At 47.5% G+C, this 27,020-nt stretch overlaps 5 protein-coding genes and 1 long non-coding RNA gene across 23 annotated transcripts in view; 3 read left to right on the forward strand and 3 right to left on the reverse strand.

The window, feature by feature from the left end:
- The window catches only part of LOC120826731 (uncharacterized), a 21,725-nt gene extending 12,991 nt beyond the window's left edge, over nucleotides 1-8,734 (forward strand). For 2 of the 8 annotated variants that reach the window (XM_078081038.1, XM_078081042.1), the window contains 5 exons: nucleotides 5,343-5,417; nucleotides 5,507-5,614; nucleotides 6,690-6,755; nucleotides 6,990-7,043; nucleotides 7,277-8,734. In XM_078081038.1, the coding sequence (XP_077937164.1) occupies nucleotides 5,343-5,417; nucleotides 5,507-5,614; nucleotides 6,690-6,755; nucleotides 6,990-7,043; nucleotides 7,277-7,386 (413 nt within the window). In that variant the 3' untranslated portion in view covers nucleotides 7,387-8,734. Of the gene's footprint in view, nucleotides 1-3,139; nucleotides 3,272-3,770; nucleotides 4,050-4,294; nucleotides 4,529-5,342; nucleotides 5,418-5,506; nucleotides 5,615-6,689; nucleotides 6,756-6,947; nucleotides 7,044-7,276 lie in introns of those variants that run through there. The other 6 variants (XM_078081040.1, XM_078081041.1, XM_078081044.1 and 3 more) reach the window with 5 other exon arrangements.
- LOC144383491 (uncharacterized) lies at nucleotides 8,683-12,170 on the reverse strand. 5 transcript variants are annotated; one of them, XR_013450904.1, is made up of 5 exons: nucleotides 11,786-12,162; nucleotides 11,254-11,595; nucleotides 10,100-10,253; nucleotides 9,452-9,968; nucleotides 8,683-9,112 (listed from the first exon to the last, which is right to left on the reverse strand). XR_013450904.1 is itself a non-coding variant. In XM_078081052.1 (5 exons), exons 1-5 carry the CDS (start codon nucleotides 11,817-11,819, stop codon nucleotides 8,981-8,983), a joined length of 672 nt encoding a protein of 223 aa, XP_077937178.1. In that variant the 5' UTR covers nucleotides 11,820-12,170; the 3' UTR covers nucleotides 8,683-8,980. The 5 variants fall into 5 exon arrangements, 4 of the variants coding, with proteins under 4 accessions (XP_077937178.1, XP_077937180.1, XP_077937181.1 ...); XM_078081052.1 differs by having other exon boundaries at nucleotides 9,452-9,507; nucleotides 10,100-10,207; nucleotides 11,786-12,170; XM_078081053.1 differs by having other exon boundaries at nucleotides 8,915-9,089; nucleotides 9,452-9,507; nucleotides 10,100-10,207; nucleotides 11,786-12,170.
- On the forward strand, nucleotides 12,116-17,046 carry igldcp (Ig-like domain-containing protein). Of its 4 annotated transcripts, none has more exons than XM_040189248.2 (7): nucleotides 12,116-12,273; nucleotides 13,038-13,081; nucleotides 13,399-13,752; nucleotides 13,934-14,024; nucleotides 15,041-15,219; nucleotides 15,312-15,359; nucleotides 16,420-17,046. In XM_040189248.2, the coding sequence occupies exons 1-7, from the start codon at nucleotides 12,248-12,250 to the stop codon at nucleotides 16,497-16,499; spliced, it is 822 nt and encodes a 273-aa protein (XP_040045182.2). In that variant the 5' UTR covers nucleotides 12,116-12,247; the 3' UTR covers nucleotides 16,500-17,046. The 4 variants fall into 4 exon arrangements, with proteins under 4 accessions (XP_040045182.2, XP_077937173.1, XP_040045181.2 ...); XM_040189247.2 differs by having other exon boundaries at nucleotides 12,192-12,273; nucleotides 13,006-13,081; XM_078081047.1 differs by lacking the exons at nucleotides 15,041-15,219; nucleotides 15,312-15,359.
- On the reverse strand, nucleotides 12,936-15,067 carry LOC144383492 (uncharacterized). Its single transcript, XR_013450905.1, has 2 exons — nucleotides 14,945-15,067; nucleotides 12,936-14,090 (listed from the first exon to the last, which is right to left on the reverse strand). It is a non-coding gene; the product is annotated as an uncharacterized LOC144383492 (long non-coding RNA).
- A 247-nt stretch (nucleotides 17,047-17,293) lies between the features above and the next one.
- Nucleotides 17,294-24,814, reverse strand: vps52 (VPS52 subunit of GARP complex). Its single transcript, XM_078081035.1, has 20 exons — nucleotides 24,710-24,814; nucleotides 23,717-23,828; nucleotides 23,531-23,583; nucleotides 23,223-23,298; nucleotides 22,929-22,996; nucleotides 22,545-22,720; nucleotides 22,311-22,461; nucleotides 22,122-22,222; nucleotides 21,595-21,727; nucleotides 21,458-21,515; nucleotides 20,530-20,663; nucleotides 20,128-20,283; nucleotides 19,894-20,012; nucleotides 19,217-19,340; nucleotides 18,872-18,967; nucleotides 18,682-18,789; nucleotides 18,528-18,593; nucleotides 18,115-18,226; nucleotides 17,743-17,861; nucleotides 17,294-17,591 (listed from the first exon to the last, which is right to left on the reverse strand). Exons 6-20 carry the CDS (start codon nucleotides 22,715-22,717, stop codon nucleotides 17,445-17,447), a joined length of 1,797 nt encoding a protein of 598 aa, XP_077937161.1. The 5' UTR covers nucleotides 22,718-22,720; nucleotides 22,929-22,996; nucleotides 23,223-23,298; nucleotides 23,531-23,583; nucleotides 23,717-23,828; nucleotides 24,710-24,814; the 3' UTR covers nucleotides 17,294-17,444.
- On the forward strand, nucleotides 23,764-27,004 carry rps18 (ribosomal protein S18). Of its 4 annotated transcripts, none has more exons than XM_078081049.1 (7): nucleotides 23,764-23,892; nucleotides 25,037-25,132; nucleotides 25,979-26,077; nucleotides 26,177-26,263; nucleotides 26,339-26,440; nucleotides 26,606-26,697; nucleotides 26,884-27,004. In XM_078081049.1, the coding sequence occupies exons 1-7, from the start codon at nucleotides 23,764-23,766 to the stop codon at nucleotides 26,957-26,959; spliced, it is 681 nt and encodes a 226-aa protein (XP_077937175.1). In that variant the 3' UTR covers nucleotides 26,960-27,004. The 4 variants fall into 4 exon arrangements, with proteins under 4 accessions (XP_077937175.1, XP_077937177.1, XP_077937176.1 ...); XM_078081051.1 differs by lacking the exon at nucleotides 23,764-23,892 and adding an exon at nucleotides 24,494-24,564; XM_078081050.1 differs by lacking the exon at nucleotides 23,764-23,892 and adding an exon at nucleotides 24,714-24,852.
- The last annotated feature ends 16 nt before the right edge of the window (nucleotides 27,005-27,020 follow it).

Consider the following 27,020-nt stretch of genomic DNA (forward strand, 5'->3'; position numbering starts at 1 on the left):
GAGTTCCTCAAAGTGTTCCTTCCACCGCCCGATAACCTCCTCAGTCTCGGTCAACAGGGTGCCATCCTTACTGTACAGAGCTTGGATGGTTCCCCGTTTCTCCCTCCTGAGGTGCCGGATGGTCTTCCAGAAGCACTTTGGTGCTGACCGAAAGTCCTTCTCCATAGTTACCCCAAACTCCTCCCATACTCGCTGCTTTGCCTCCATCACGGCAGAGGCTGCTGCCCTTCGAGCCTGTCGGTACACTGCAACTTCCTCCGGAGTCCCACCGGATATCACAACCCAGAAGGCCTCATTCTTCAGTCGGACGGCTTCCCTGACCACCGGTGTCCACCACGGGGTTCGAGGGTTACCGCCCCTTGATGCACCTAAGACCTTGAGGTCACAACTCACTGCCGCGGCTTCAGCAATGGAGGTTTTGAACATACACCACTCTGGTTGAATGCCCCCTACCTCCACAGGAATGTGAGAGAAGCTCCGCCGGAGGTGTGAGTTGAAAATCCTTTGGACCGGGGCCTCCTCCAGACGTTCCCAGTTCACCCTCACTACACGCTTGGGTTTACCGGGTCTGTCCCGAGTCTTCCTCCATCCTCTGACCCAGCTCACAACCAGATGGTGATCAGTGGACAGCTCTGCCCCTCTCTTTACCCGAGAGTCCAGAACATGCGGCCTCAGATCAGACGATACGATTACAAAATCGATCATTGATCTTTGGCCTTGGGTGCTCTGGTACCACGTACACTAATGAACATCGTTATGTTCGAACATGGTGTTTGTTATGGACAATCCGTGACTGACACAGAAGTCCAGTAACAAACACCTGCTCGGGTTCAGATCAGGGAGGCTCTTCCTCCCAATCACGCCTCTCCAGTTATCTCCATCGTCGCCCACGTGCGCATTGTGCATTGTCTCCCAGTAGGACTAGAGTCCCCTACTGGAGGCCCATGCAGGACTCCATTCAGGGTCTCCAAAAAGGCTGAATACTCTGAGCTGCTGTTTGGTGCATATGCACAGACAACAGTCAGCGTTTTCCCCCCCACCACCCGAAGGCGTAGGAAGGGGACCCTTTTGTCCACCGAGGTAAACTCCAATGTAGCAGCACTCAGTCGGGGACTTATGAGTATCCCCACACTCGCCTGGCGCCTCACACCATGGGCCACTTCGGAATTGAATAGAGTCCATCCTCTATCCAGGAGTGTGGTTCCTGGTTTTCGGGTAAGTCCTTCCCTCTTCCGTTTTTTCATAGGGTCTTATTGGAACCATTCTTAGTCTGGCCCCTCGCCTGAGACCACTTTGCCAAGGGTAACCCTACCAGGAGCACAAGGCTCCCAACAACACAGCCCTCGGGGTCATAGGGACACACAAACCTCTCCACTGCGATAAGGTGATGGTTCCCAGAGAGGTGATTTTACCAATAAGAGAAAAAAGAAAGCCAATGACGACTGTATTTACATGATATAAGTACTTACCCCGGCCGAAAGATACAGCTCCGCAAACAGCTCCGCCCACAGGAAGCAATTTCTGTTTCTGCTGTGGACCCCTCTGTGGGGGGGGTTAACCACGACTAATGTTTGACAGACTCTCGAGTGACAAAAGCCACGTAGCAGATGAACCCACATCACACAGCTTGGGTAAAAGACCTGGGGCTCCTGTATGTGTTAAAGGTTTTGGTGTCTTGTAGAACACATCAGTGATCTAGTGTCTAGCACTGCTGCTTCCTCTCTTCTCTCGCACCTCAGGATTTTGACCTCTTCATAGCACCGAGACAGCCCTTATTAAAGTTGTAAATGACATCCGTCTTAACACAGACTCTGGAAAACTTCAATATTAATGCTCTTAGACCTCAGTGCTGGATGCCTCATATCTACAAGACAGGAACTATTTTGTTTCCATTGGTGACTTCGTATCAGAAACAACCGACGTAACATGTGGAGTCCCCCAAGGTTCGATCTTAGGGACGACTTTATTCAACATCTACATGCTCCCACTAGGACAAATCATGCAAAGAAATAAAATTGACCACCATTGCTACGCTGATGACACCCAAATCTATGTAGCGCTATCACCAAACAACTATCGCCCCATAGATCTTCTGTGCCAGTGCGTTGAGCAAATCAAAGACTGGATGTGTCAAAATTTCCTACAACTAAATGAAAACAAAACTGAGATCATTGTATTTGGTGATAAAAAAGAAAGGTTTAAAGTAACCCAACACCTTCACTCTCTGTCCCTGAAAACATCAAATAAAGCCAGAAATCTTTGGGTTATAATGGATTCAGTCACATCAAATCAGTAACAAAATCGGCCTACTACCACCTCAAAAATGTAGCACGACTTAGAGGGCTCATGTCAGCTCAAGACTTAGAAACACTTGTACTGCCTTTATAACTAGTAGGCTAGACTATTGTAATGGTCTCCTTGCAGGTCTGCCAAAAAAACCTGTCAGGCAGCTCCAGCTTGTTCAGAACGCTGCTGCTAGAGTTCTAACAAAGACCAAAAAATGTGAGCACATTACACCAATTCTTAAATCCTTACATTGGCTCCCAGTATGTCAGAGAATTAATCTCAAAATCCTACTGCTCACATATAAATCACTACATGGTTCAGGGCCAAAGTATATCACTGATGTGCTTCCACTACATAAGCCTTCAAGATCACAAAGATCTTCTGACACCATCTGTTAGTGATTCCCAGAGTAAATACAAATCATGGGAAAGCATCATTTAGTTACTACGCAACAAACAGCTGGAATAAACCTCCTGAAGATTTAAGACTTGCCCCAACTCTGACCACGTTTAAAACAAGACTGAAAACTTTTATGTTCAGCTTCGCCTTCTGCTAAATTTGACCTACATTGCACTTTTAACCTCTGCCTTTAATTAAACAATTTAAATAAGATTTTGATTTATAATTTTATTTGCTGTTTTTAATTGTCTGTTAATTCCTGCATTTTATTTCACTTTATTGTATGAAATGTTATAATGTGAAGCACTTTGAGTCTGCCTTGTGTATGAAAAGTGCTATACAAATAAAATTGCCTTGCCTTGCTTCATCATGTCACATTCAAATCAGTGATGAACACTTTTCATCACAGAAACCTTATGATTCATCATTGTGTTTTTTTGGTCGGCAAAGAGGAAGAGAACCTTTACGCACAGACGGCTGAGTTCCTGTTCTCGCTTGTGGCCAGTGGACTCAGTCGGTGTGATGATGAGGAGGAGGACGGATGTCGGCCTGTCGGCCTTCGTGCTGCTCTGTCACGGCGCCGCAGGTGAGTGATTCCTCGCTTTGAATCGCGTTGATTGAAGGGTTTGATGCGTGTGGTCGGTAGTTTGACTCCTATCAGGAGCTTGACGGCTGATTTTAGGCCGTGTGAAAAGGGTTCAACGAGACGCCTTCAGGAAGAGCGATAACTTGATCTCCTTCGTTCCGCTGAAGGTTCATAATCAAATATCTTCTGAGCACACGTCCTCGTCTGCTCAGACAGTTGTGTGTCTCTTTGTCATTATCAAACTGATAAATGGTGAAATCATCATTTGTGCCCTGCAGTTTATTTCCACTGTGTCTCTACGCGCCAGTGGACTCGTAGTTAGAGTAACGTAAACTCTTATTTCGGTTTGGACCACTAAAGTATTCAGAATGACATGTTACGTAACCGAGGTCAGTAAAGTACACAAGTGGAATAATGTCATTGCTTTAGTAAATAAACCTGGTTTCCTGTGGACACAAACGAGAGCGTTTGCCGATAGTAAACGTATTTTCTTTTGTAGCAGTGATCCCGTTAATAGTGGAGGAAAAGGCCTCAGCTACTCTGCGCTGTCCTCACCCTGTGGAGGAGAAGGTGACCTGGAGCAGAGAGCTTGGTGGAAGCAAAGTGGACATACTGACAACTGGAGGTGGTCGGGACATTAAACACGTTGAGGACCCGCACAAACAATACAGTTCACAGGCAGATAAGAGTCTGTTTATCTTCAAAGTCACCACCTCAGACTCTGGGAGATACTTCTGTAACAGAGAAGAAGTTGTGGAGCTGACGGTGATCCCAGCAGGTAACATCTAGCTCAGGAGCAAAATCCTCCTCCTGTTTCAGACTCTCTAAAGGACATGTTTCATGTTTCTTTAACTCTGTCACACTGATGAAATGGTGAATTTATAGTGTGCATTTTTTATATATATATATATATATATGTATATATATATATATATATATATATATATATATATATAGTACATGGAGATCATAGTAAATGGAAAATACCCCTAAAGCTCTTCTTATTTGTGTGGTGTGCTACAGGAACCGCTGTACGTGAAGCTGAGGAGGGGACACGAGTCACTCTGACGTGTCCTCCTGATGGTGGATCACCTGCTAGAAGGTGGAGCACCACTCACACTGGTGCAATAACAGACCAGAAAGGGTTCCATGTTTCTCCTGCTGACCAGACGTTGACCATAACGTCCGTGGAGATGAACAACTCTGGCCTTTACAGCTGTGATGGGAAACCTGTTGTGTATCTGCATGTGACCAAAGGTGAGACACGAGACGTCAGAGACGACGAAGCGATATGTGCAGAAGGAAAGCGGACTTCTCAGACTGCTCATCCTTCAGCCAGAGAACCAACCGTCTAACCTTCTAACCTTCTAAGCTTTTTTCTGTGGTTTGTAAACACACAAGAAAGAGCTCCAGACTAACTTTTCCATGTGGGGGCACCAGCACCTTATGATGGTGCACCAGGAGGAACAGAAAGTAGACCAGAAAGTCCAGAGTCTATCAGTAAAAATCCTCACCTCAACACTTCATCTGCTCCCATTGAGAAGGTCTCCTGTGACCAGAGTAGCATTAACTCATTCCACCAGGCTAGTTAGCTAGCTGCTCACCAAACCTCCCAGGAACATGTGGTCTCACTACACGATGTATATTTCATCGATCTAAGACCTTAACGAGTGATCTTCATCGGTACCAGTCGGGGGTTCTACGTCTTTGGAACAGGCCAGATGTGTCCCCGCTTTGTCCTACAGCTGCTTCTTCATTATCAATCCATCAAACAACCTTTGCATTTAACTGGTTCCAGTTGTGAGAAGGTTGTCTTGCTGGGAGTGAGTGAGTGTGATGAACTCACCACTTTCTGAGGTGCAGAGCTTCTTCCTGATGAGTATTTATGTCCTCTCTTTAAAACCACAACCTCTGCAGCTAAAACAAGTCTGACCACAGACACGAGTACAACCAAGAGACGGAGACACAAAAAGAACAGTGAGACGCACCACATCTGAACATGAAGTCGACGAAAAGGGGATCAGTCTGAGAGAAATAAAATATAATGTATTTGTCCGTCTGTCCCACACAGAGACAACAACGACCTCGACCAGCAGAAGACCAGAAACCAGAACGAGTGCAGCGTCGACACCGGGGGGACACACAGGTAGGACCAGAGACACAAAGCACAACTTCACACGTCTGTTGTTTCCAGGTGGCTTGTTGAAAGTTAATTATTCTCCCTTTGACTTCCAGAGATAGACCCCCACGCTGCTTTGGTGGTTGGAATAGTCTCCCCCATCATCATCATCATCATCATCTTCGTTGTGTACTTTGCTTGGAGACGAAGGCTTGAAAGACGAGGTGAATGAAACTTCTCATGTATCCACATCAAAACAGTATGAATAAAAGATTAGAATGAATGAATGAATAAAAGAAAGATTTAATAAAAGACATTTGTATTAATAAGCTTTGACAGCTACCAGTGGCAGCTGGTGCATTTTATTTTGTAGGGTTAGCTAATCAGTTTCAGTTAACAGTGTGATTCAATGTAACAAAAAGGGTATCAAACACGCATTATTACTCTGCAGTTCAATATTTAACATTTATTCCTACAGTTTAACGTATTATTCAAACTATTCAGTATATTAATGAATATATACCTGTATATATTTAAAACAATATTCAGAATATGATATAATAACTATGTCATGACCGAAAGAACGAGGTGTGAAATGGGTTCCTCGGGAGAGTGGGTGGCGTCTCTCTTAGAGAAGCTCAGCCATTGGTGAGGACGCCGCCTGGGCGCCGGCAAGATTAACATCTTATTATTGTGAAATTAGGTCTTTAACGAGGAGGTTAAATAACTGGTTCTTCTCTTTGATTCATAGACTTTCGGTCAAAGAACGCTATCGTTGTGCTTTAAATCCATGAATGCTACTCGCTTAGACGCGGCCATAGTTGTTCCACCTGTTGGACCATAACAGCCAGAGGAGGTGGTTTAATTCAACTCAACGTTAGCTAAGCTAAGTTTAAGTTTAGCCAGCTCAATGTTAGCTAAGCTGAGCTTAAGTTTAGCCAGCTCAACGTTAGCTAAGCTAAGCTTAAGTTTAGCCAGCTCTACGTTAGCTAAACCAAGCTTAAGTTTAGCCAGCTCAACGTTAGCTAAGCTAAGTTAAAGTGTGACACTACTCCTCGGGTTCTCCCCAAACTCCTGGAAATGTTTTGTCAGCGTTATTAATTCATTAAAAGGTAAATGCAGAGAACCACCTCCTCCTCACCAGCAGTTCCTCCCCTGGTTTGTGTGAACAGAACATCTGGCTGATGTCACAACACCGAAAGGTGAACCTGATTTAGAGAGTTAATCATCAGGCCTTGAAGCAGATAATCAGTAGTTACTAAGAGGATTATTAATATGAAGATGTTTCTTGTTCCACAGGAAGTGCAGAAATATGCAACGTCTATGAGGAGATACAGGAAGGACCTGTGATGACGCCTACAAATGGTGAGAGATAATAATAAGCGTTTCCTCTTTAAAACACGACTTCCTTTTGGTATAATGATCGAGGCAACATGCTGACATCGTGTGTATTCAGCTACACACACGCTGGTTCTACTAGAGGCAGAAACCAAAGATCCGTTTTCCTAAATCATCTAATCTCATATTCAGATATAAATGTTATCTTCCACTTTTTAGATCTTGTATCTTATCTTACATCTTCTCGTGCATCTGTAACAGGAGGAGGACGCTCGGCTGGACCAACAGCTTCAGTCTGCATGGCAGATTTCACAGGTTACTAGTTTCATATTATAGTGACGAGCATTAAGAAAAGCCGCCGTTTGAGATCGTCTTATCCACCTGCTCATTGGTAGAAACCTTTTAACCGGTGGATCGCACGACAACAACGGCACATTCTTCCCCCTCGTGGTCCCGAGTCATCAAAGCACGAATCACGTGAATTCTACTTGATCAAAATACCGAATGAGATGCAGACGGTGGTTCATTGATTTATCTCCTCCCTTCAGGTCCGTCACAGCTCCCTGAAAACCCGTATTGTTTTCTGAAGGAACCCAAAGGACCTGCAAACAACACAGACGCCCTCTTTCAGTGCTCCACCTCGATTAGAGGCGTTTAGACACGGGGGTCACAGGTGAATAGCGTGATAACGTTTGCTTTGGACCAGGCAGCAACCTCCGGTTCTTCCCTCACGTGTTGTGAGTTGATCTGTTTTTGTGTATTGAAGCGATTAATTCTATAAAAAAATGAAAATGTTTCATAAATAAACTGGGTTCCACCCTGAAGGCGAAGACACTTCAACACTTTAGTCCACAAAAATCACCATTTTTTTGGTGATAATATGTGTTCAAATAAAATGTATTATTCGCTCCTTAAATAATGATATTCAGAATCAAAGAGCCAAATATTCCGATTCAGAACGTATTCGGTGTGATGGATCAGCAGTGAAGCTGTCTGGAGGAAGCAGGTCTGATGTCGTGGTTTTGGTTTCTTCTGCTTGGAGGACGGTTGAGGTCGTAAAGAGGGAAGCACTTATTGCTTAATACTTGAAGTTCCCACGGTCTGAATTATACACAAACATGATACTAGTAATACAAGTTAGAGTTTTCTTCGTGAGTACACTTCTTTGTGAGTAAATAACAGACGAGACACATTGTGAGCGATGCTGAGCTTTGGTCTAAACTAGAGCAGAGGAGGAGGCCTTCAGGGAACTGAAAGGTTTTTGAGGAATGAGTCACCGGAGTCGGACGCTAACGTTCTCGATCCAGATGCTGACGCTGCACACATCTGGCCTCTGCGATGCCAACTGAAGCTGCTGATGGTCTCTGGATGTTACTCCTTATTTGTTCCACCAATACGGCAAAAGTGGGCGTGTCCTCGGTCCCTCAGATGATCGTCATCGTGTGTTTTTCAAGCATCACAGCGGTTCCCTCCACAAAAAGACTATTTGGAACAGTCAGCGTGTGTGTGAGTCAAACTGTCGTCTCCGATTCTTCCAAGATAATTGTTGTAAAAACTGCCATAATGTTCCCCCTCAGTCATCAGTCTGTCCTCCTCCACTGAGAGGGACACGCGTTCTGGGTCATCTGATGATCAAGATGTTTGTGCGTTGATGTTTGCAGAGCCTGTTTTAGCATCTTTATGTTCCTGCTCTGGAGGAAGACATGTAGCCGTGGTGCATGTGCTGCATGTGGTGCATGTGCTGCATGTGGTGCATGTGCTGCATGTGCTGCATGACTTGTGTGTCACCTGTTTGCAAACATTAAATATCTGATTTGGAGGATTTTACACCGGTGACGAATGAGAATTTTCTTCACTATTGAACTTTGATGACGTTTGAAGTGTAAAGGAACTCCACCTCGGTCACATGACTTCACGTTAGCCTATAAACTGTTGTAAACGGATTGTTGAAATGTTTCCCACTTTACTTTTGCTTTTATTAATAAAATGATTTTGTCTATTACAAACTTTTAAACATTTATTTACGACCATAGACGTGTTTGTTGCTAGCAAGCGTCTCATAAATGACCAGTTAAAGCATTGTTACGTCAAAGGATCTATTAATGATGAAAATACAAAGTGTTGACAGAACAAATGAGCTTTAGTACGAAAAAAAGAGAAAAAATATAGTTAAAAAATAGAAATTGATTTGTTTGAAAGGCATAAAAATAAAAAATATAGCTTTATAAAATCTCCATTAAGTTACATTCACGTTACGCTTTTGGGTTCTTGCGAGTCGTCACTGTGGAGTATGTGACGTCTACTTCGACCAATCCTGTTGCTCCTCGGCCGAAGGGGCGGGGCTTGTCTCCATGCTTCAGACTGGAATAGTGCAGAGACTCTTCCTGCAGAGACACAATGAAACGTTGATCAATAATATACGATTCTCAATCCGGACTGTTTGGATCAAGCAGCGATTGAAGATTCATATTTAAGTACAGCTGTTTTTGAAATATTCAAACTTCACTTGATTTTGAGAGCAGCTGAGGGAAGGAAGGAGGAGAAGAAGAAGGAAACAAATAAGGAAAGACGGAAGGAAGGACGGAGGATTAGGAAGGAAACACAACAGGAGAATGATTTTATTTATCTACCATGTTTAGCCATTAGTTCATTTTAATCTCTTTATGAAATGAGATTTGATTATAGTTTGTTGATTAAGAGAAGAGATGGTCTTCATCACTGACCGCTGTGGCCTTCTGACCTCTGACTCTTCTTCTGCAGCAGCAAGCAGCGGTTTCACCTGGAGACAAAGAGATCTTCTCTGTAACGTGGATCAGCGCGTGTGTCCTCAGCGCCGTTACGTGGATTCCAATAACTGGCTCAGTCGGACTGAAGTCCAATGATCCGTTTCATGTAAACGCTTTTGTCCGACTACGATCCGACTGACACGCCTGGATAGCTCCACCCGATCCGGTTGGTAGTTCGACTATCGCGGCACGTGACGGTGGATCGGATGAGGAACTGGACTCGAGATCCCGACGCCGTCTTCTCTCCGTTATCAAATCAGCCGATAGCGCCATTCGCCTTCGCTGTGCTCCTGTTAGCATCATGCAGACAGTAGAGGGACGTAGCTTCACCTCCCTCTCCGCTCGCCATCTTTCTCCTAATGTTGTTGTTGTTGTTGTTGTTGTTGTTGGTCGTGGTGAAGCGGTCAAGCGGAAATGGCTGCATCACAACTAGTTGTAATGAAAACAGCGCCACCTATCGTACCGGATGTGATGATATGCTCTCAGCCAATGATTCCATTTATTCACTGCTGTGTATATTGAGATAATAGAACCTCCCCCCGAAAGATTACAATTACACCATCATGTACACACACAGACACACACCTGAGTGCAGGCAGAGGCCAGCGATGGCGGCGAGGCCGAAGACGAGCACAGCGGGAAGAGCGCAGATCCCCGGACTCCAACATGGCCGCCGCGCCGCCCCCCCGGCTCCTGGAGGCACAGAACCACGGGGTCAACGCACGCCTATTGATCGCTTCTGGGAGACAACGGCCGTCATTGTGAACCGTTCAGAAAGACAGGAAGCAAATATGATACGTACATAATCATAATGAAGAGACATTTATTCATTAAAAAACAGTCAAATGGCCACCTCATCCATCTAAAGCCCTCGGAGACTTTCACGCTCAGTGAGTCCCTGAGGGTCAGGGGTCAGGGGTCAAGACCAGCCTCCCCAGCACCTTCATCACATGGGATGTGAGGGCAACTGGTCGATAGTCACTGAGGCTAGATGGAGATGACGTCTTTGGGACGATGTCTTCCACAGCACGAGACGTCCTCCAGCTTCAAGCTCAGGTCAGGAGACGCTGCAGGACTTTAGACGGCTGGGTGGAGCAGCTCTTCACTGTGGGGCTTAGAAAGTTGGCCTCGAGGTCAAAAAGGTTAAGGACCTCAGGTCTGGAGGACTTCTGCATGACTTCTGCAATATGAGGTGACTTGTGCTTCCATCGACTTCCTGCCGCTCCCTCTGTTCCTGCTCCAATGTGACCCTCGACCTCGAGCTTAAGTCCCGGCTTAATAATTGGGGGCGAGACCCTTTCAGGTCATCAACGAAAACTTGACCCCTCCACCTTTATGAGGCTACGCTAACAGCGAGCTAACCACCGCTAACCGGTTTCCTGCGTCCTCGGTGTGGTTTAGAAGAAACATTTCACCACTGAAACTTCTGCTTTCCTCAGAAACGCCACCGTGAAGCAGAATGTTTCCATCATGACTCAAAGAACCTGCATCATCCTTTAAAACGTTAAAAACGGGTTGAAGATGAATCCAGATATTTACATTATATATCTATAGATCAGAACCAGATGCAGCCCACCCCGACCCAACGCGGGCCGGACCATTACGTCATCAGGACCAACAGTAAACTTTCATATTAAGGTGGGGGGCCACAGAATATAAGAGTTTGAGACCCCTGCTATAGATCTATAGATCTATAACACTGGGGGGTCGTTGCTGTTTCCCAGGGAGACTTGACTCACCCCCCACCACCAGGTGAAGTCCTCCCCCCACGCACACGCTCTCCTCGCAGCGGCCGGTGCAGAAGTACAGCCCGGCGTCCTCCTCCACCAGCCCCCGGATGTCCAGGTGGACCGGCCCCCCCTCCGGGTGGCCCCTGCTGCCGAGGCGGCCTCCGCCCGCGCCGTGCAGGTTGACCGTGACGTCACCCAGCCTGCTCGGCCTCACCGTGAGCAGCGGCAGCGGCCGGTCGGAGCGCAGAAGGAACCACGTGATCCCGGACCTGGACGTCAGGTTACAGGTGAGCGAGACGTTGCCCCCCGCCGGGGCCACCAGGGCCGAGGACAGGTGATGTCCCGCCATACCTGGGGAGGGAGGACACCTCAGCACCACCTTTTGACATTTTGAGAAGTCACCTGAATCCCCCCCCCATTCGTCAGCTAGTATTATGTAGTATTACGAGCATGCGCAGAATAAACTAAATAAACAATAAGCTTCCCAGGTAAGCTCCAATCCCAAATCAATCAATGACTTATCAATCAATCAATAACTTACAGATGAAAGCGAGGAGCCGCGCGACCCCCGTCATCGTCGAGAGGAGGAATGAGCCCACCAACCGTCGTCATTTCCCACGAAACGCCCCCGACACCAGACGACCTGCAGCGGGAAGCTTTCGTTTCTGCAGAAATCCCGTTGACTTCCACGTGCTAATGTTGTGGGACCGGCTTCAAAATAAAAGCCCCGATAGCAGAGAGGCTCAGCTTCCGCTTTAAAATCCTCTCCGAATGTTAATGGTACTCTATAGCATTTGCTAGTATATACATTTAATATGCTATATATATATATATATATATATATATATATATATATACTGTACAATTCATTCAGCCGTCACTTTGTAAACAAGCCCAAAAAGGCGCGTCAGTGGACCGGAAGTGTCGCTCAGCTGATCTGTGTTACGCAGGTCGGATCTGAGAGGAGAGAGAGGAGGTGGAAGTTCTCCACACAGCGCTCATCATGAAATCCTCCACAAAGCGACAATGGTGAGAAACACAATACTTTATTTTGAAAAGTCGGGGCTTCCAAGTACTTTTCTGCTTAGTAGTATTCTATAGTTCAGAGGCAGAAGAGTCAGTGGTTAAATATGTTTGGTAGTATTCATGAAGGACAGGAAAAATTCATAGTTCATAAGTAGTAGTAGTAGTAGTAGTATTAGTAGTTTTAGTATTAGTATTAGCAGTATTAGTAGTATTAGTAGTACTAGTAGTATTAGTAGTAGCAGTAGTATTGGTACTAGTAGTAGTAGTACTAGTAGTATTAGCAGTAGTATTGGCACTAGTATTAGTACTAGTAGTAGTATTAGCAGTAGTATTGGTACTAGTAGTAGTAGTATTACTACTAGTAGTAGTACTAGTAGTATTACTAGTAGTAGTAGTAGTACTAGTAGTGGTGGTTGAATGTGTCGTTGAGCTGCAGAGGAAGCGGCTGCTCCTCTTCTCTCTCCTTTTGGAGAAAACGAAACTCAGTGAGAAGAGTGAAACTCATGGGAGGGGGAGGGGGGGAGGGGGGGGGAGGAAGGAGGAGGGGGAGGGAGGAGAGGGACGAGGGGGGAGGGAAACAAGCATAAGAATGAATCATAATGAATAACTCGAAGTCTTTTGTTGAAACGTTTGTAATGAATAAATGAGGACGTCTGCATAATAAATAAACTAAACTGTTTATTCGGTTCAACTATGTGAATATAAATGTAATAAATAAGGATTCATCATATTCAGACGTATCAAGACCATGGAATGTGTTCCTTCAGGGTTCTCGTGCTCCTCGCCTGGTTCCTGGGGGCCCCCGTGGTTGGTGAGTAAACAGGCAGCAGCTGGGTGTCCTGTAACGTCTCCCCGGTGCGTCGCTCATGTTATTATTATTAAGAAGCTTATTTTAAAGTTTGACTGATGAATCACGTTTTACATGGAGTCTCCGGTGGCGTCCAGGTCACATGTTCAGGAACGAGGAGCAATAAAAAGAAACAACACAACGCTGTTAATTACTCACAATATGCACAACGTCATTCACACTTTGGGGTTTGAATATCTGGAGGATTTGGGATGAAAACATTATTCATGTTTAATTCTTCTGTGACACTGAGAAGGTGTTTCCTCCGCCTCTTCCCGCAGACTCCTCCTCCCGCCTCCTCTCCGTCACCTCCAAGGTGGGGAACCAGGCGGTGCTCCCCTGCAGCTGGAAGCAGCGCCTCGGCGCGGCGGCGCGGCCGGACTGCCACGTCCAGTGGGCCACGCCGACGGACCGGGTGTTCGAGCTGCGCGGGGCGCAGCGCTGGGAGGCGGAGGAGTTCCGGGGCCGGGTGGAGGTCCCGGTGGAGAAGCTGGGGTCCGGGGACTGCTCGCTGGTCATCAGCGACGTTCAGATCGGAGACGCCGGGAGCTACGAGAGCTTCATGGTGGTGGGGGGCCACGACGGGGCCTCGAAGAGCCAGGTCTTCATCCAGATGGTCAGGCTGTCGGTGTTAGGTGAGGGGGGGAGGAGAGGTGGGGGGAGGAGAGAGGGGGGGAGGAGAGAGGGGGGGGGGGGTGCTCTTCCCCTCTCTCTCCTGTTTCTGTGTCCTTTATCTTTCATGATGTGAATTAAATGTCTCCTACGTGCTCGGTGGGGTCACCTGACTTCCAGCTCAAAGCTTCATCTCCTCCTCAGACCACAAGTCCACCGAGTCCCGAGGACCCGGAGAGGACCTGGTCCTGGACCTCTTCACTCGTCACTCTGTGAGAGTCGTCTTCCAGGACCGGTGAGCCGATGTCCTCCCGTCAGCATCACACAACCTTGTCCCCCGTCTCCCCCTCGCTGTCTCTCTCTGCCCCCCCACATAAAAACCAACACAGATCAAAGTTATGAGTCACATGATCAAAGTTATGGGCGCCGTTTGTAAAATGTCGCAGTTTTGGTACATTTAGCATTATTTTATGAAAAAAAGCACGACAATGTTTATGTCACGTAAATATAATATAATGTTCAGTCGTCAAGTCTGATATGTAGAGTGAACATTTAACATTAACATTTAACATTTATATTTACATTTTATATTTACATTTAGCATTTATATTCAACATTTACATTTAACATGTAGGGCGGCACGGTGGCGTGGTGGTTAGCACTGTTGCCTCACAGCAAGAAGGTCCTGGGTTCGATTCCGCCCAGTGGCCTTTCTGTGTGGAGTCTGCATGTTCTCCCCGTGTCTGCGTGGGTTCTCTCCGGGTTCTCCGGCTTCCTCCCACAGTCCAAAGACATGCTCTGGGGATCAGGTTCATTGGGGACTTTAAATTGCCCGTAGATGTGTGAGTGTGAGTGTGAATGGTTGTGTGTCTCTGTGTTGCCCTGCGATTGGCTGGCGACCAATCCAGGATGTACCCTGTCTCTCGCCCGAAGTTGGCTGGGATGGACTCCAGCCCCCCCCGACCCTGTGTGCAGGATAAGCGGTCTGACAATGGATGGATGGATTTAACATGTATATTTACATTTAACATTTATATTATTTAACAACTTTGCCAAACATTATCCTTGGAAAAGTTATTGGATGAATTTCTCTCTAAATGTTTGAATAAGTGACATAAACATTGTCGTGTTTTTTCCTTTATGATAATGCTAAATGAAGCAAAACTGCGCAGAATTTTAGAACGTGCGACATTTTACAAACGGCGCCACACAAACCTGCAGATGAAGCAGAGAAGAGACAAGAGGCTCCTGCAGGAACAGAGGGAGGTCTCATGTGGCGACGCTGACCAGCGTGTGGCCGTTGCTCCGCAGGAACAGCTCTGATTGGTCGGTTCTGTGGGCCAGGGGGGACCAGGAGGCGGGCCGTCTGCTCAAACACCCGGAGGAGGAGCAGCTGACCTTCAGGAGGCTCCACAGGGAGGACCAGGGGACGTACAAGGTGCTGGACGAGCACGGCCTGGCCGTCAGCACCGTGCGGCTCTCCGTGGAAGGTGGGGGGTCGCTTGACTCGATTCAGTGAGGGGGGGTCGCGCTCTATTCAGTCGCATCCACCTCCGCTGACGACACTGTCCCTCTTCCACAGAAAGGCCCAAAGCTCTCAGAGTCACGGAGCTCCTGGAGACACCGACAGGTGAGAGCAGGACGCCCTCAACATCAATGGTTCACATCGTGTCCTCCCGACGTAACGTCCGTCCTCCGTGTCCTCCCGACGTAACGTCCGTCCTGCGTGTCCTCCTGACGTAACGTCCGTCCTGTGTGTCCTCCCGACGTAACGTCCATCCTCTGTGTCCTCCCGACGTAACGTCCTCCCTCTGTGTCCTCCCGACGTAACGTCCATCCTGTGTCCTCCCGACGTAACGTCCGTACTCCGTGTCCTCCCGACGTAACGTCCGTACTCCGTGTCCTCCCGACGTAACGTCCATCCTCCGTGTCCTCCCGACGTAACGTCCATTATGTGTCCTCCCGACGTAACGTCCGTCCTCCGTGTCCTCCCGACGTAACGTCCGTCCTCCGTGTCCTCCCGACGTAACGTCCGTCCTCCGTGTCCTCCCGACGTAACGTCCGTCCTCCGTGTCCTCCCGACGTAACGTCCGTCCACTGTGTCCTCCCGACGTAACGTCCATCCTCCGTGTCCTCCCGACGTAACGTCCGTCCTGTGTGTCCTCCCGACGTAACGTCCGTCCTCCGTGTCCTCCAGACGTAACGTCCGTCCTCCGTGTTCTCCCGACGTAACGTCCATCCTGTGTGTCCTCCCGACGTAACGTCCGTCCACTGTGTCCTCCCGACGTAACGTCCGTCCTCTGTGTCCTCCCGACGTAACGTCCGTCCACTGTGTCCTCCCGACGTAACGTCCGTCCTCTGTATCCTCCCGACGTAACGTCCGTCCTCTGTGTCCTCCCGACGTAACGTCCGTCCATTGTGTCCTCCCGACGTAACGTCCGTCCACTGTGTCCTCCCGACGTAACGTCCGTCCTCTGTGTCCTCCCGACGTAACGTCCATCCTCTGTGTCCTCCCGATGTAACGTCCATCCTCCGTGTCCTCCCGACGTAACGTCCATCCTCTGTGTCCTCCCGATGTAACGTCCATCCTCCGTGTCCTCCCGACGTAACGTCCATCCTCTGTGTCCTCCCGATGTAACGTCCATCCTCTGTGTCCTCCCGATGTAACGTCCATCCTCCGTGTCCTCCAGACGGCGCTGCCAGAAGAAGCTGCTCACCTCTCCTGGTCTTCATCTCGTCAGCCTCTCTGCTCCACGCTGGACGGGTGTGAAACGGAGGACCGCTACTGCACACGAGTGTATCTTTACACACACATGTGTGAACACGCATCTACAGACCGTGGAACCAGCCAACGATCTTCTGATGTTCTCAGATGGACGTCGTGTTCCTAATGATTGTTGAGTCAGTGAAGAGAAGAAAAGGTCCTTTTAAAGCCCCCCAACGTCTACAAAACCCCCCCTCAGTTAAATGTGAAGCTGGCGTCCCCGTGTTAGCTTAGCTTAGCACAAAGACTGGAAGCAGAGGGAAACTGCTAGCCTAATGTGAAGTTCAGAAATACACCAAGATCATTAAATCCATCCAATAAGTCCATTTAAAGTTTAGACGCATAAAAACACGAGGTGTGATGGTGTGTGTTTTCAGTGAGGTATTTATGCATATTTACACTTTAACTTCAGTTTTATTTCAGGTAATTACGCTAAATTACCTGTTCAGTGGTTATTATTCGTTCTTTGGGTGTGAATTGTTGAGATAAAATAATATAATAACCTGTTGGTCAAACGTATGAATAAACATTGAATTAAAAAGATCAAACATGATGATGATGTTTCTATTATTCATCTGATTAAATCTCCACACTGAAACATCGTGGATTCATCCGCCGCAGAAAATGGTCCCCAAAAAAATGAACAGTTTCATGTTGTTTGTTTGGATTTTAAAAACTGCAATAAACCCAAATCTATACAATTGATTTGATGGATTTACGTCTGACGGAGCTACGGACAGGAAGCGGGGATCCATTTCGGAGACGGACAGGAAACCATTGCCAAATAATTCCAATCTCCATATTGTCAGCGGATGATTTATTAGTGCAGATTAAATAAAAGCCAAGAAGAAAACCGTGTTCACGGGTTCAGAACATGTTTTCAGGTGATCAATCTAATTAACGTCATTGTTCTCTGTGGCCGGGTCCGCCGCCCGCTAAGCCCCGCCCCCGTTAGAAGTTGGGTTTGTGCTTCTTCACCTCCACCATGAGGTGGTGCAGGTTGATGAGCTCCGAGCGGACCGCCAGGCTGCGGAAGGTGGGCTGGTTGAGGACCTTGTGGAAGCCGTGGTAGTACTGGATCAGCTGGGTGAGGGCGCCCTGCGGCACAAACAGGAAGTGGTGACTCCTCCTCGCGCGCACACACACATCAACAGCAAGTAGAAAACTCCTGACTACTGGTTAACACTAAGAATCTCACAGTAAAAGTGCACTAGTTTCAGCTGCTGTTGTTGTTGTCGTTGTTGTTTACCTGGATGATGCTGGTTCCGTTCTTGAAGTTGGTGAATGACCTCATGACGTCCTGACTCATCGCCTCCACCGACTGCTTCCAGGAGCTGGAGAAGCCTCGAACCAGCTGAGTGATACGAGCTACACACACACACACACACACACACACACACACACACACACACACACACACACACACACACACACACACACACACACACACACACACAGACACACACACACACACACACACAGTTAACTTGGGGGGATCTCGGTCGCAGAGATCTGAAGCTTCAGAGGAGAAAGGAACCTGAAGAAGGATCATTGATGTGTGAAACAGGAAGTGAGAGTGTAAAGACGACGTCACCTCTGTGACATCATCAGAACTTCTCACCTTCGTCGTTCTTCAGGCGGTCCAGCTGCCCTTTCTCCATCAAGGCCTCGGCCTCCTTCACAAAGGAGATCATCCCTCCGAAGGGAGGGGACAGAATCTCCTCGATGAACTCCTACAGGAGGAGGAGGAGGAGGAGATGAGGAAGAAGTGAATAAATACAAATCAAAGTTTAAAAGATGAAGGTATTAAGGGCTATAAAGTGCTACGCTTTGTCTTTAAAGGTTTCTTGCGTAACTTTTACACATTGAATTAATAAAACAACGAGACTGATGTGTAAACTCCTCCCAGACTCCTGTTACCCATCATGCAACGCTGCGGCTCCCCCCCACGTCCCACCGTCGCTGTAAACGTGCATTAAGTGTAGGATAAAAGAGGACGTCACGGATTACCCACAATGCCTCTGTGAGCTTTACCTGCGTCCTGGCCAGCAGCAGCTGTTGGAAACCCTCCACCTCTTTGCTGTCGTCTGCTGCCCTCTCCTGGACAAAGGGGGACAAGCAGGTTAGAGAGGAGGGACAGACTGGGACAGACAGAGACAGACAGGGACAGACAGGGACAGCTGCCCACCATGAGGACGCTGAGCATCATGTCGTAGTTGTTCATGAGGAAGATGAGCTGATCTCTTCTGGAGGGAAACTCTGCAGCCATCTTCAGCACGAAGTTCTCCACCTCCACCTGCAGGGGGAGATGATGAGCAAATGCTCTTTGGCTCCTTTGATTAGGTGTGTGTGTGTGTGTGTGTGTGTGTGTGTGTTACCAGCAGCTGTCCCAGCAGCGCGTTGGTCCTCTCGTTGGGGAACGTCTGGTTGATGCTGACGATGGCCGACGAGAACTCAGCGTAGCGACGCGTGATCTTAAAAAAGAAGGAAACCCTCTGAAACCCTCTGCAGCGTGTGTGTGTGTGTGTGTGAGAGAGGGGGCGGGGCCTACGTAGTGGGGGCGGGTGTGTGTGAGAGGGGGCGGGGCCTACGTAGTGGGGGCGTGTGTGTGTGAGGGGGCGGGGCCTACGTAGTGGGGGCGGGTGTGTGTGTGTGCGTGTGTGCGTGAGGGGGCGGGGCCTACGTAGTGGGGGCGGGTGTGTGTGTGAGGGGGCGGGGCCTACGTAGTGGGGGCGGGTGTCCAGCACTCCCAGCTTCTGAGGGTCCGTGTTTCGGATGCTGCTGATGTTCATCTCCAGGATGAGCTCAAACCTCGGCCACAGCAGCTCCAGCACGGCCTCCCAGTACCTGAGCACACAGGTGAGGAAGACACGCACGGCTCAGCACTAAGCCCCGCCCACATCGGAGGGGATTTAGAAATATGTACGTTTTTCACTTTAATTAATGAGGATGATAATTAATCCAGATTATTAAATGGTTCACTTCTAAAATAATATTGCTTAAATGTTTCTTCAGGTTTAAGAACTTTAAAAGTAGAAGAGTAGATCATGAGAATATATATATATATATATATATATATATATATATATATATATATAGAGAGATAGAATATATAGAGCTGGATGGTTTCATATTATATTGCATCATATTCTATTAAATATGTCATTAATTTATGCTATATTCTATTAAATCACTCTCTAAGAGACATTATTATATTATACTAATAAATAGCATTATGTTATATTAAATGAATGCATTAAATATGACTTAAGCTGTATTATGCTTTACTCTATCAAATCAATATCATATTATACGTTACTAAATCATTTTCTATTATAATGTATAAAGCAGTGAAACCAGGGCTTCTGAGCGGCTGCATCCCAACATGAAGCTCACTGACTTGTCGAGGGCCGGGATGCTCCTCTTGGCGGTGACGGCTCTGAACCGGAGGACGATGTGGATGCAGAGGAAGACGGCGATGCTGTCGTAGCAGTCGGACACGTACGTGGACATGCTCTTCTGCAGCAGGAGACAAAGAGACAAAGAGGCGGTTAAAGGCTGCCGAGAGCTGGAGGCCGGGGACACGAAGGCCCCGGGTGGGGGGCCGGGTGGGGGGCCGGCGGCTCGTCCCTACCAGGAACATGCTGAGGGTTTTCCCCATGATGCTGTTGAAGAGGTCGAGGGCGGCGTTCCCCGTCACCATGAAGAAGTCGGACAGGAAGAGGAACTCCCTGCAGCCGTTGTCCAGCAGCGCGTAGTGCTGGCTGCGGAACAGCGTCTCGTAGGGATACTGCAGCGGGACACGAGAGCTCAGCGCAGTACCTACCACACGCCACCAGAGGTCAGAGGTCACCAGCAGGAGGCGGGTTCTCTCACCTTTACTACTTGTTTTAGTTTAGTTAGTTCATCAGTATGTTCTTCATATTAGCATAAATCAATCCCAATTGTATTGTTCTTTTACTATATCAGATTTGATTATATAACAGTTATGTGATAATGTCTTATTACAGCGACGAGCGCCTATCGCCTAGCTCACCCGGCTGTCTCCTCTCTGGGCCGTGTGGGGGACCAGGATGGGCCCCTCCAGCTCAGCGGGGCTCAGGATGCCCCCCCGCTGCCCCACCGTGAAGATGGTGTTCCTGCTCCTCAGAGACGGCTTGGAGAAGAACCCTGCAGCAGGACGTCAAGGAGGAGATTTTGTGTTGCCGTGGGTAACGACCGCCTGGGTTCTGCATCCGTCTCTGTTAGACGGCACAGAAAGCTCCTGCTGATAACGTGAACATGGATTAGGAATCGGCCTTTTGTGCCGCAGTAATCAAACGTCCTCTTGAGACCTGACGCTGCTGCAGACGACCTCCGACTTGCTCCAGAGGTCCGTCACCAATCGGCCGTGTGACTTTCTACATCAGCGCGCTTTGTTTGAGGACCTCCGTCAGCAGACACAGAACGTCTTCTACCGGACCAACGACTCGTCTCTGTCTCGTTGACCTCGCCGCTGCGTTTGGACCTTTCACCGTTTCCCAAATGCATTCAATTAAATCTGACACGTGTTTTGGGCCTTGGAGGCAATTAAAGAGCAGATCGGCATGTTCAGAATGCTGCTGCCACACCCGTGTGTGCGTGTGTGTGTGTGAGAGACACGAGCACCAATGACAGTGTTGTGTGAATTGTTTACTGGCATGTAGCGGGGGGGGGGGGGGGGGGGGGGGCACTGACAGGCGAATGAAATGAAACGTTCCCTCGTTTGCGTCTCCACCCTGAAAGCGCCGAATCGAAACAGAACAGAGCCTGAACGCATCACAATGTAAGTGAAGAGTTACACAACTTAGCTTCCACTGCTTGTGGGAGTAATATTAATAATAATAATATTAATAACACCTGAGATGTGTGAGTGGATTTTCCTCCCGCAAAATAAACGTTTACGGAGGATTTTGAGTATTTTGCACCCGTGTGCGAGCGCGTACCTTTCTTGGCCGTGTCTTCGACTCCCATCAGGTCGTCTTTGTCTGCGACCTCCTCGTACTGGAACACAAACACAGCGTGTGAGGCGTCAGCTGGTCGGCTGGTCGGCGGGTGGGCGGGCGCACGGCACCAGGCTGACCTGCACTTTGAGCAAGCGGCCACTGTAGGACTTGAAGTAGCTGTAGTAGATCTTGCTCATGGTGTCCACGTACTCGTCCCGCATCTCCTTCGCCACCGTCCTCTCGTTGGCCAGAAGGAACTGATAGAAGAACCTGCAGAGAGGAGGCGACCATTGGATCCATGACAACAGGAACAATCAGTGCTGCTCTTAATGTCAATGGTGATGAAGTGGTGACGTTTCATCTTTTACATCACCAGACTTTATGGCTTCAATCCTCTCTGGAGGTTTGTTCTCACCTCATTCAGACTCATTCATGTCATATTTAGTAATAAAAACTGAGGAAAACTATATTTTATAATAAAACAATTAATTAATTATTATTATTATTATATTAGTATTTTTAAACATTCGAGTCTAATTTGTTAACAACCTGAAAAAGAAATTCTGAAACCTCTCCATGGAATATTCCGATTTCTGTATGCAAACGAGCACATTTGTATTAAGACCACGCCTCTTTTGCGTTCTGTCCTCTTGTCTCCGCCCACCTGTACTTCAGCAGAGTGTTCTGAGGGATCTGGTAGTTGGTCATGGGCTTCCTGAAGGAGTAGATCTTCTGAAGGATGAACTCTCGGATCTTTGACACGGCCTGAAGGGAGGAGGGAAGGAATCGTAGGAGACACCGTGAAGCTCCACATCAGAGTCCCCAGACCCTCCCCCGTGGCCCCGTCCCTCACCTTGAGCTTCAGGCGGTCCACGATGTCCTGGATGTCGGAGCAGGCCAGCGTCTCCCTGAAGCTCAGCTCCTTGGCGAAGTTGATCTTGTTGTTGAGCTCGTGGAGCTGCTCCAGGAAGTCCTGCTCCGTCACTGGGCTGTCCAGGATGGTGCTGCGAGGACGCGGGACGGAGACGTCAAAAAGAGACCTTGAGAGCGCCTCCCACACTCCGTCCCCAGACCCCTCCCCACTCACGAGATCATGGCCCCGGGGACCACCAGCTCGTCCACCAGCTGGCTGAGGTGGCTGCGCACCGCCTGGCGGTTCTTCAGGCGCACGTTCATGCTGACGGACTGCTGCTGCAGCGTCTGGATCTCGCTGCTGATGGAGGACAGGTCGCTCTGGAAGCCGCTCAGCATGCCCTCCATGCGCTGAGGGGGGGCTTTTAGTTTAGTTTGGTGTGAAATGTATTTCAGAACGGGAGAACGAGGAGGCCTAAAAGGAGACCGTTTGCTGGTTTCCTCCACAACAAGCGCCCGTTGCCATGGGGACGTCTTGTGTTTTGCAGCACTTAAATTGAGCTGAATTTGTAGATAACAGGCAGACTGTCCTGGTCATGCAGTGCATTGTGGGTCTTACCTCCAGTATGGAGTCACAGGCGGTGATCTGGTTGTGCAGCAGAGCGATGTTCTGACTCTCCTTGATGTCTGACGGAAGAAATGTCAGGAAATAAAAGCAAGTTGGTTTTTGTGGAGCTCGAATCACAAGTAACTTGTTTGTCAGCTGGTAAATATGAGAAATGTAGGAATTAGAAAGACACAATAATAGACTTTAGAGGTAACTGAGCAACAATGATCTGAATGTAATTATAATATAGAAACAACATATAGCATAACACGTGACATGTGTGTAACATGTCGAACTGAAGGATACAGTCTTTGATGGAGGCTTGTTCAATCCTCTGCAGCTCAGACTCCACCTGTTTAGAGTACTGCCGCAGGTCAACGCCCTGCAGCAGGAGGGAAGAGCACCACCATCATCATCATCATCACCATCTTCATCATCACGTCTGATGGTCAGTAACACCGGGATCACAGGACCATTTCTCCATCAACGTGGTCTTTGCTTGTTTGTCTCTCACTTCGTCTCTGGATTATCATGTTTTAGGTAATAAAATAATAGATGACAGCAAATCAATTATAAATGATACAGAAATGTGTCCCTTCTTCAGAGGATCTCACCGTTTTGAGCGCCTCCTTCACAAGGTCGTCCTCCAGGTTGGCCTGGATGTGGACTGCAGGAGACGAGAGAGGAACGGCCATAATCAGCAGCTTATATATATATATATATATATATATATATATATATATATATATATTATATATATTTACTAAAGTCAACTATGTTTATTGTAGAATAAGAACTGCCTGCTTTGCATCAGGTAAGTGCTGCCTTACTGTCCACCTCATCCAGGATGAACTCATCGGTGGTGAGGTCCAGTTCTCCGAGGTTCAGGTTGGGGATTTCTCCATCAGGGTTCTGGAAAGAACAGCAGATACTATTAGTAATCAATCGGAAAGACCGACATGCACAGTTAAAGGAGGTAATTAAGCCAAAGGGAATTTGTTTTCTTTTTTGTATTTTATCTTGAATAGATTTTTTAAACCAAACACATTTGCTCGGTCTGACATGGAGGAAGACCTTGGAAAGGACGTAGGAGGCTGACAGCAAATCAAGTCTTTTATTTGTTTGTGATCTCTTTTCTGCTATTGAATGAATGTCTGGTAAATGTTAAATAACTCTACTTACTTCTAGTTCAACTCGACTAAATTGATGTTTTTATATTCCTTCCCTTTCTATGAGAAGAGTGCAGAATTAGGTTTTCTTATGAAGTAATATATATGTAACATGGTAAATACAGCATATAAAATAAACCGTATCTTTCCATTTCAATCCACGTTATGTTCAAAGTTCACACATTGGATATTCACAGAATTTCGCCTAGTTGATACAATGTGCAATACTTGTTTACAGAGCATTTTCTTTATGAAAGACTGCAGTTAATAGAAAACTACCATCGATCAAATGTGCGTCAGTCGACCAATCGATTAAGCACCCATGACGTCACACGGTCAGCAGGAAGTAATCGAGGATTTCAGTGTTTTGACAGGAGGCTAACAGCGACACTAGCTCCTAACTACACGAATACTTGCAACGTTAATTAAAACATACTATTATAAAGCATATTTGTATTTCCCCGTGACACTTAGTCCAGGTAACGACGAAGAAGCTTCGTGAACATCCGCAGCTCTCCGGCAAACATCGCATCTCGTTGTGAATCCTCACAGGATACAGCAGCGATGGATGTTTTAATAATTTCACTGCAACAGAAGATTAAAATGCAGGTGGTCAGACGTCACCTCGTCCTGTAAATACGCCATGGCCATGTCCGTCGGGTTTCCAGCTGTGTTTACTTCGGGACCAGCTCCCACTGCTGCTGCAGCTACGTCCGCCATTGCGGCGATGTATGCTAACGTTATAAAGAACAGACGTAACGTTCAACGTACGTTCCGCCTCGTTGTCAAACAAAACCAATAAGTGTTGCTGATTTTATGACCACACTATTTAAAGTAATGTATATAATGGGGGGCTGGTAAAGTAAAAATATGTTTATTTTCATTTTGTGTGACTGCTGCAATAAAATTGTTTGTTTAATTTGACCAGCGTTGACGTTTCTCGCCGGACAGATTAAAAGCGAGGGACTGACTTCCGTTCAACCACACGGTCAAACTCTCGCGAGAACCTGGCGACTTCCTCTTCGCACGGAACCTACTTCCAAGATGGTGAGTGGACTTTATGTCAACCCGATTTAGTTTTAAAATCTTCTATCATCTAGCTCCGGTCTGTCTTGTTTGCTACCTTTTTTACCTTAGATAAATTCTACATCGTTTGTGCGACCGGGCGCATGTTGAATTGTTGGCATATTAACCAGAAATTCACATATTATTGCCGGTTATCTTCAATGCTGAGCCGAGGTGTATGTGCGAACTACGGCTGGCTAGCTAGGACGAAGGCTGTCCGGTATGTTGATGATACTGATTCAACCAAACATACTTTACGTGCTGTCAACTCCCGGGATGGATCAGAGCTGTAACCGGACAGGGCCTCGGTGTTACCGGCTGTGTTGAAATTTAAAAAATGCAAGCGGCTAGCTGTAGCAGCTAACTAGCTCCAGACTCACTAGCCGAGAGGTAGCATGTTGAGTGCATCACACTACGCTATTGTTTACACCGGTGCAAACTATCAGATAGAAGGTGTTCGTGTCTTTTGGGGTTTCGTCCTCGTGAAGTTCATTGTTCTGACTTTTGGGATGTATTGATCTTCAGCGCAAAAGCTGTAGGAGCGCAGCGTGTTCGCTGCAGAGACTCGTATCAACCACCGCGAGCCGGACCGCTATTTGTAAAACGCCTTTGAGATAAAATATCATGTGGGATTATTGATTTGGGCTCAACAAGTAGTACAACGTTTCTATATTAGTGATTTATTAACCTGAGTGGGATTTCCAGCAGCCTCTGGATGTTGTGATCATCTAAAGGGAAAAATCAAGTCCCCGCCAGAGGATCCAGATGTGCATTCTAACCCTGCTATTTGTATCTCCATCATGAAAACGGCTGGTTTTGTGTTTTCAGTCTCTGGTCATTCCTGAGAAGTTCCAGCACATTCTTCGTGTTCTCAACACGAACATCGATGGCAGAAGGAAGATCGCCTTCGCCATCACTGCCATCAAGGTGACTCTTCTTTGACCCACGGAAGCAATGATGTAGCGGCCTCTCTGTTGTTAATGTGTTGGACTGAACCTGATGGCTGGTTCTGCATCTTGAATCTAGGGAGTTGGCAGACGTTACGCTCATGTCGTCTTGAGGAAGGCTGACATTGACCTCAGCAAGCGGGCTGGAGAGCTGACCGACGATGAGGTGAGGTCCTGTTTGGCTCCGGTCTGTAGACGCTGCAGCGTGTTCGCTTTCTAAAGGCGCTGTCTGTTCCCCCAGGTTGAGCGCGTGGTGACCATCATGCAGAACCCTCGCCAGTACAAAATTCCAGACTGGTTCCTCAACAGGCAGAAGGACGTCAAGGACGGCAAATACAGCCAGGTAGGTGAACCATGTCGGGGAACCCAATCACCATGACAACGTAAAATCCCATCTTGGGGATGATGTCGTATGAGCAGCGGTTAGATTTTACTTGTGGTGAAAGTGTTGTATAATGTATTAACGTGGCTCGGCTGCATGCGTCACCTTTTTAAAATCTGTTTTCAGGTCCTGGCTAACGGTCTGGACAACAAGCTGAGAGAGGATTTGGAGAGGCTGAAGAAGATCAGGGCTCATCGGGGTCTCAGGCACTTCTGGGGGTAAGACCCTCGTTAAAATGCTCACCAGCTCCATTTATCGTCCTGAAGTTATGCCGACCAAAGGGTTCCACGGTGCTTTGGCAGCTTGGGTCTTTGCACCGCTCAGGCATCGTGGTTTATATTTCTTGGTTATTGCTGTATGATTCCTGTTGGGTGAATAATGACGATGTCTTTCTCTCCTCCCAGTCTGCGTGTGCGCGGTCAGCACACCAAAACCACCGGGCGGCGCGGTCGCACTGTGGGCGTGTCCAAGAAGAAGTAAACCTCCCTGCTTCCCTTTTTGTTTCAATAAAACAGACGCTCAAAATGTGCTTTTGTGTCAA

Source organism: Gasterosteus aculeatus, chromosome 10, assembly GCF_964276395.1.
Source record: "Gasterosteus aculeatus chromosome 10, fGasAcu3.hap1.1, whole genome shotgun sequence".
NCBI lineage: Eukaryota > Metazoa > Chordata > Actinopteri > Perciformes > Gasterosteidae > Gasterosteus > Gasterosteus aculeatus.

Coding starts and splice junctions, on each gene's coding strand:
- LOC144383491 (XM_078081052.1), bottom strand. CDS start 11,819: ATGACGGGGGTCGCGCGGCTCCTCGCTTTCATCT. Junction 11,596..11,785: donor GCGGCTCCTCGCTTTCATCT/GTAAGTTATTGA, acceptor CTCCCTCCCCAG/GTATGGCGGGACATCACCTG. Junction 9,113..9,451: donor GAGGTCAGAAGGCCACAGCG/GTCAGTGATGAA, acceptor GTGTCTCTGCAG/GAAGAGTCTCTGCACTATTC.
- igldcp (XM_040189247.2), top strand. Junction 13,082..13,398: donor CCTGGGGGCCCCCGTGGTTG/GTGAGTAAACAG, acceptor CTCTTCCCGCAG/ACTCCTCCTCCCGCCTCCTC. Junction 13,753..13,933: donor GGTCAGGCTGTCGGTGTTAG/GTGAGGGGGGGA, acceptor TCTCCTCCTCAG/ACCACAAGTCCACCGAGTCC.
- vps52 (XM_078081035.1), bottom strand. CDS start 22,717: ATGGAGGGCATGCTGAGCGGCTTCCAGAGCGACCTGTCCTCCATCAGC. Junction 21,516..21,594: donor GCCGCTTGCTCAAAGTGCAG/GTCAGCCTGGTG, acceptor TTTGTGTTCCAG/TACGAGGAGGTCGCAGACAA. Junction 18,790..18,871: donor CGCTGCTGGGACAGCTGCTG/GTAACACACACA, acceptor CTCCCCCTGCAG/GTGGAGGTGGAGAACTTCGT.
- rps18 (XM_078081048.1), top strand. CDS start 24,729: ATGGCCATGTCCGTCGGGTTTCCAGCTGTGTTTACTTCGGGACCAGCT. Junction 26,264..26,338: donor GAGAGCTGACCGACGATGAG/GTGAGGTCCTGT, acceptor CTGTTCCCCCAG/GTTGAGCGCGTGGTGACCAT. Junction 26,441..26,605: donor AGGACGGCAAATACAGCCAG/GTAGGTGAACCA, acceptor ATCTGTTTTCAG/GTCCTGGCTAACGGTCTGGA.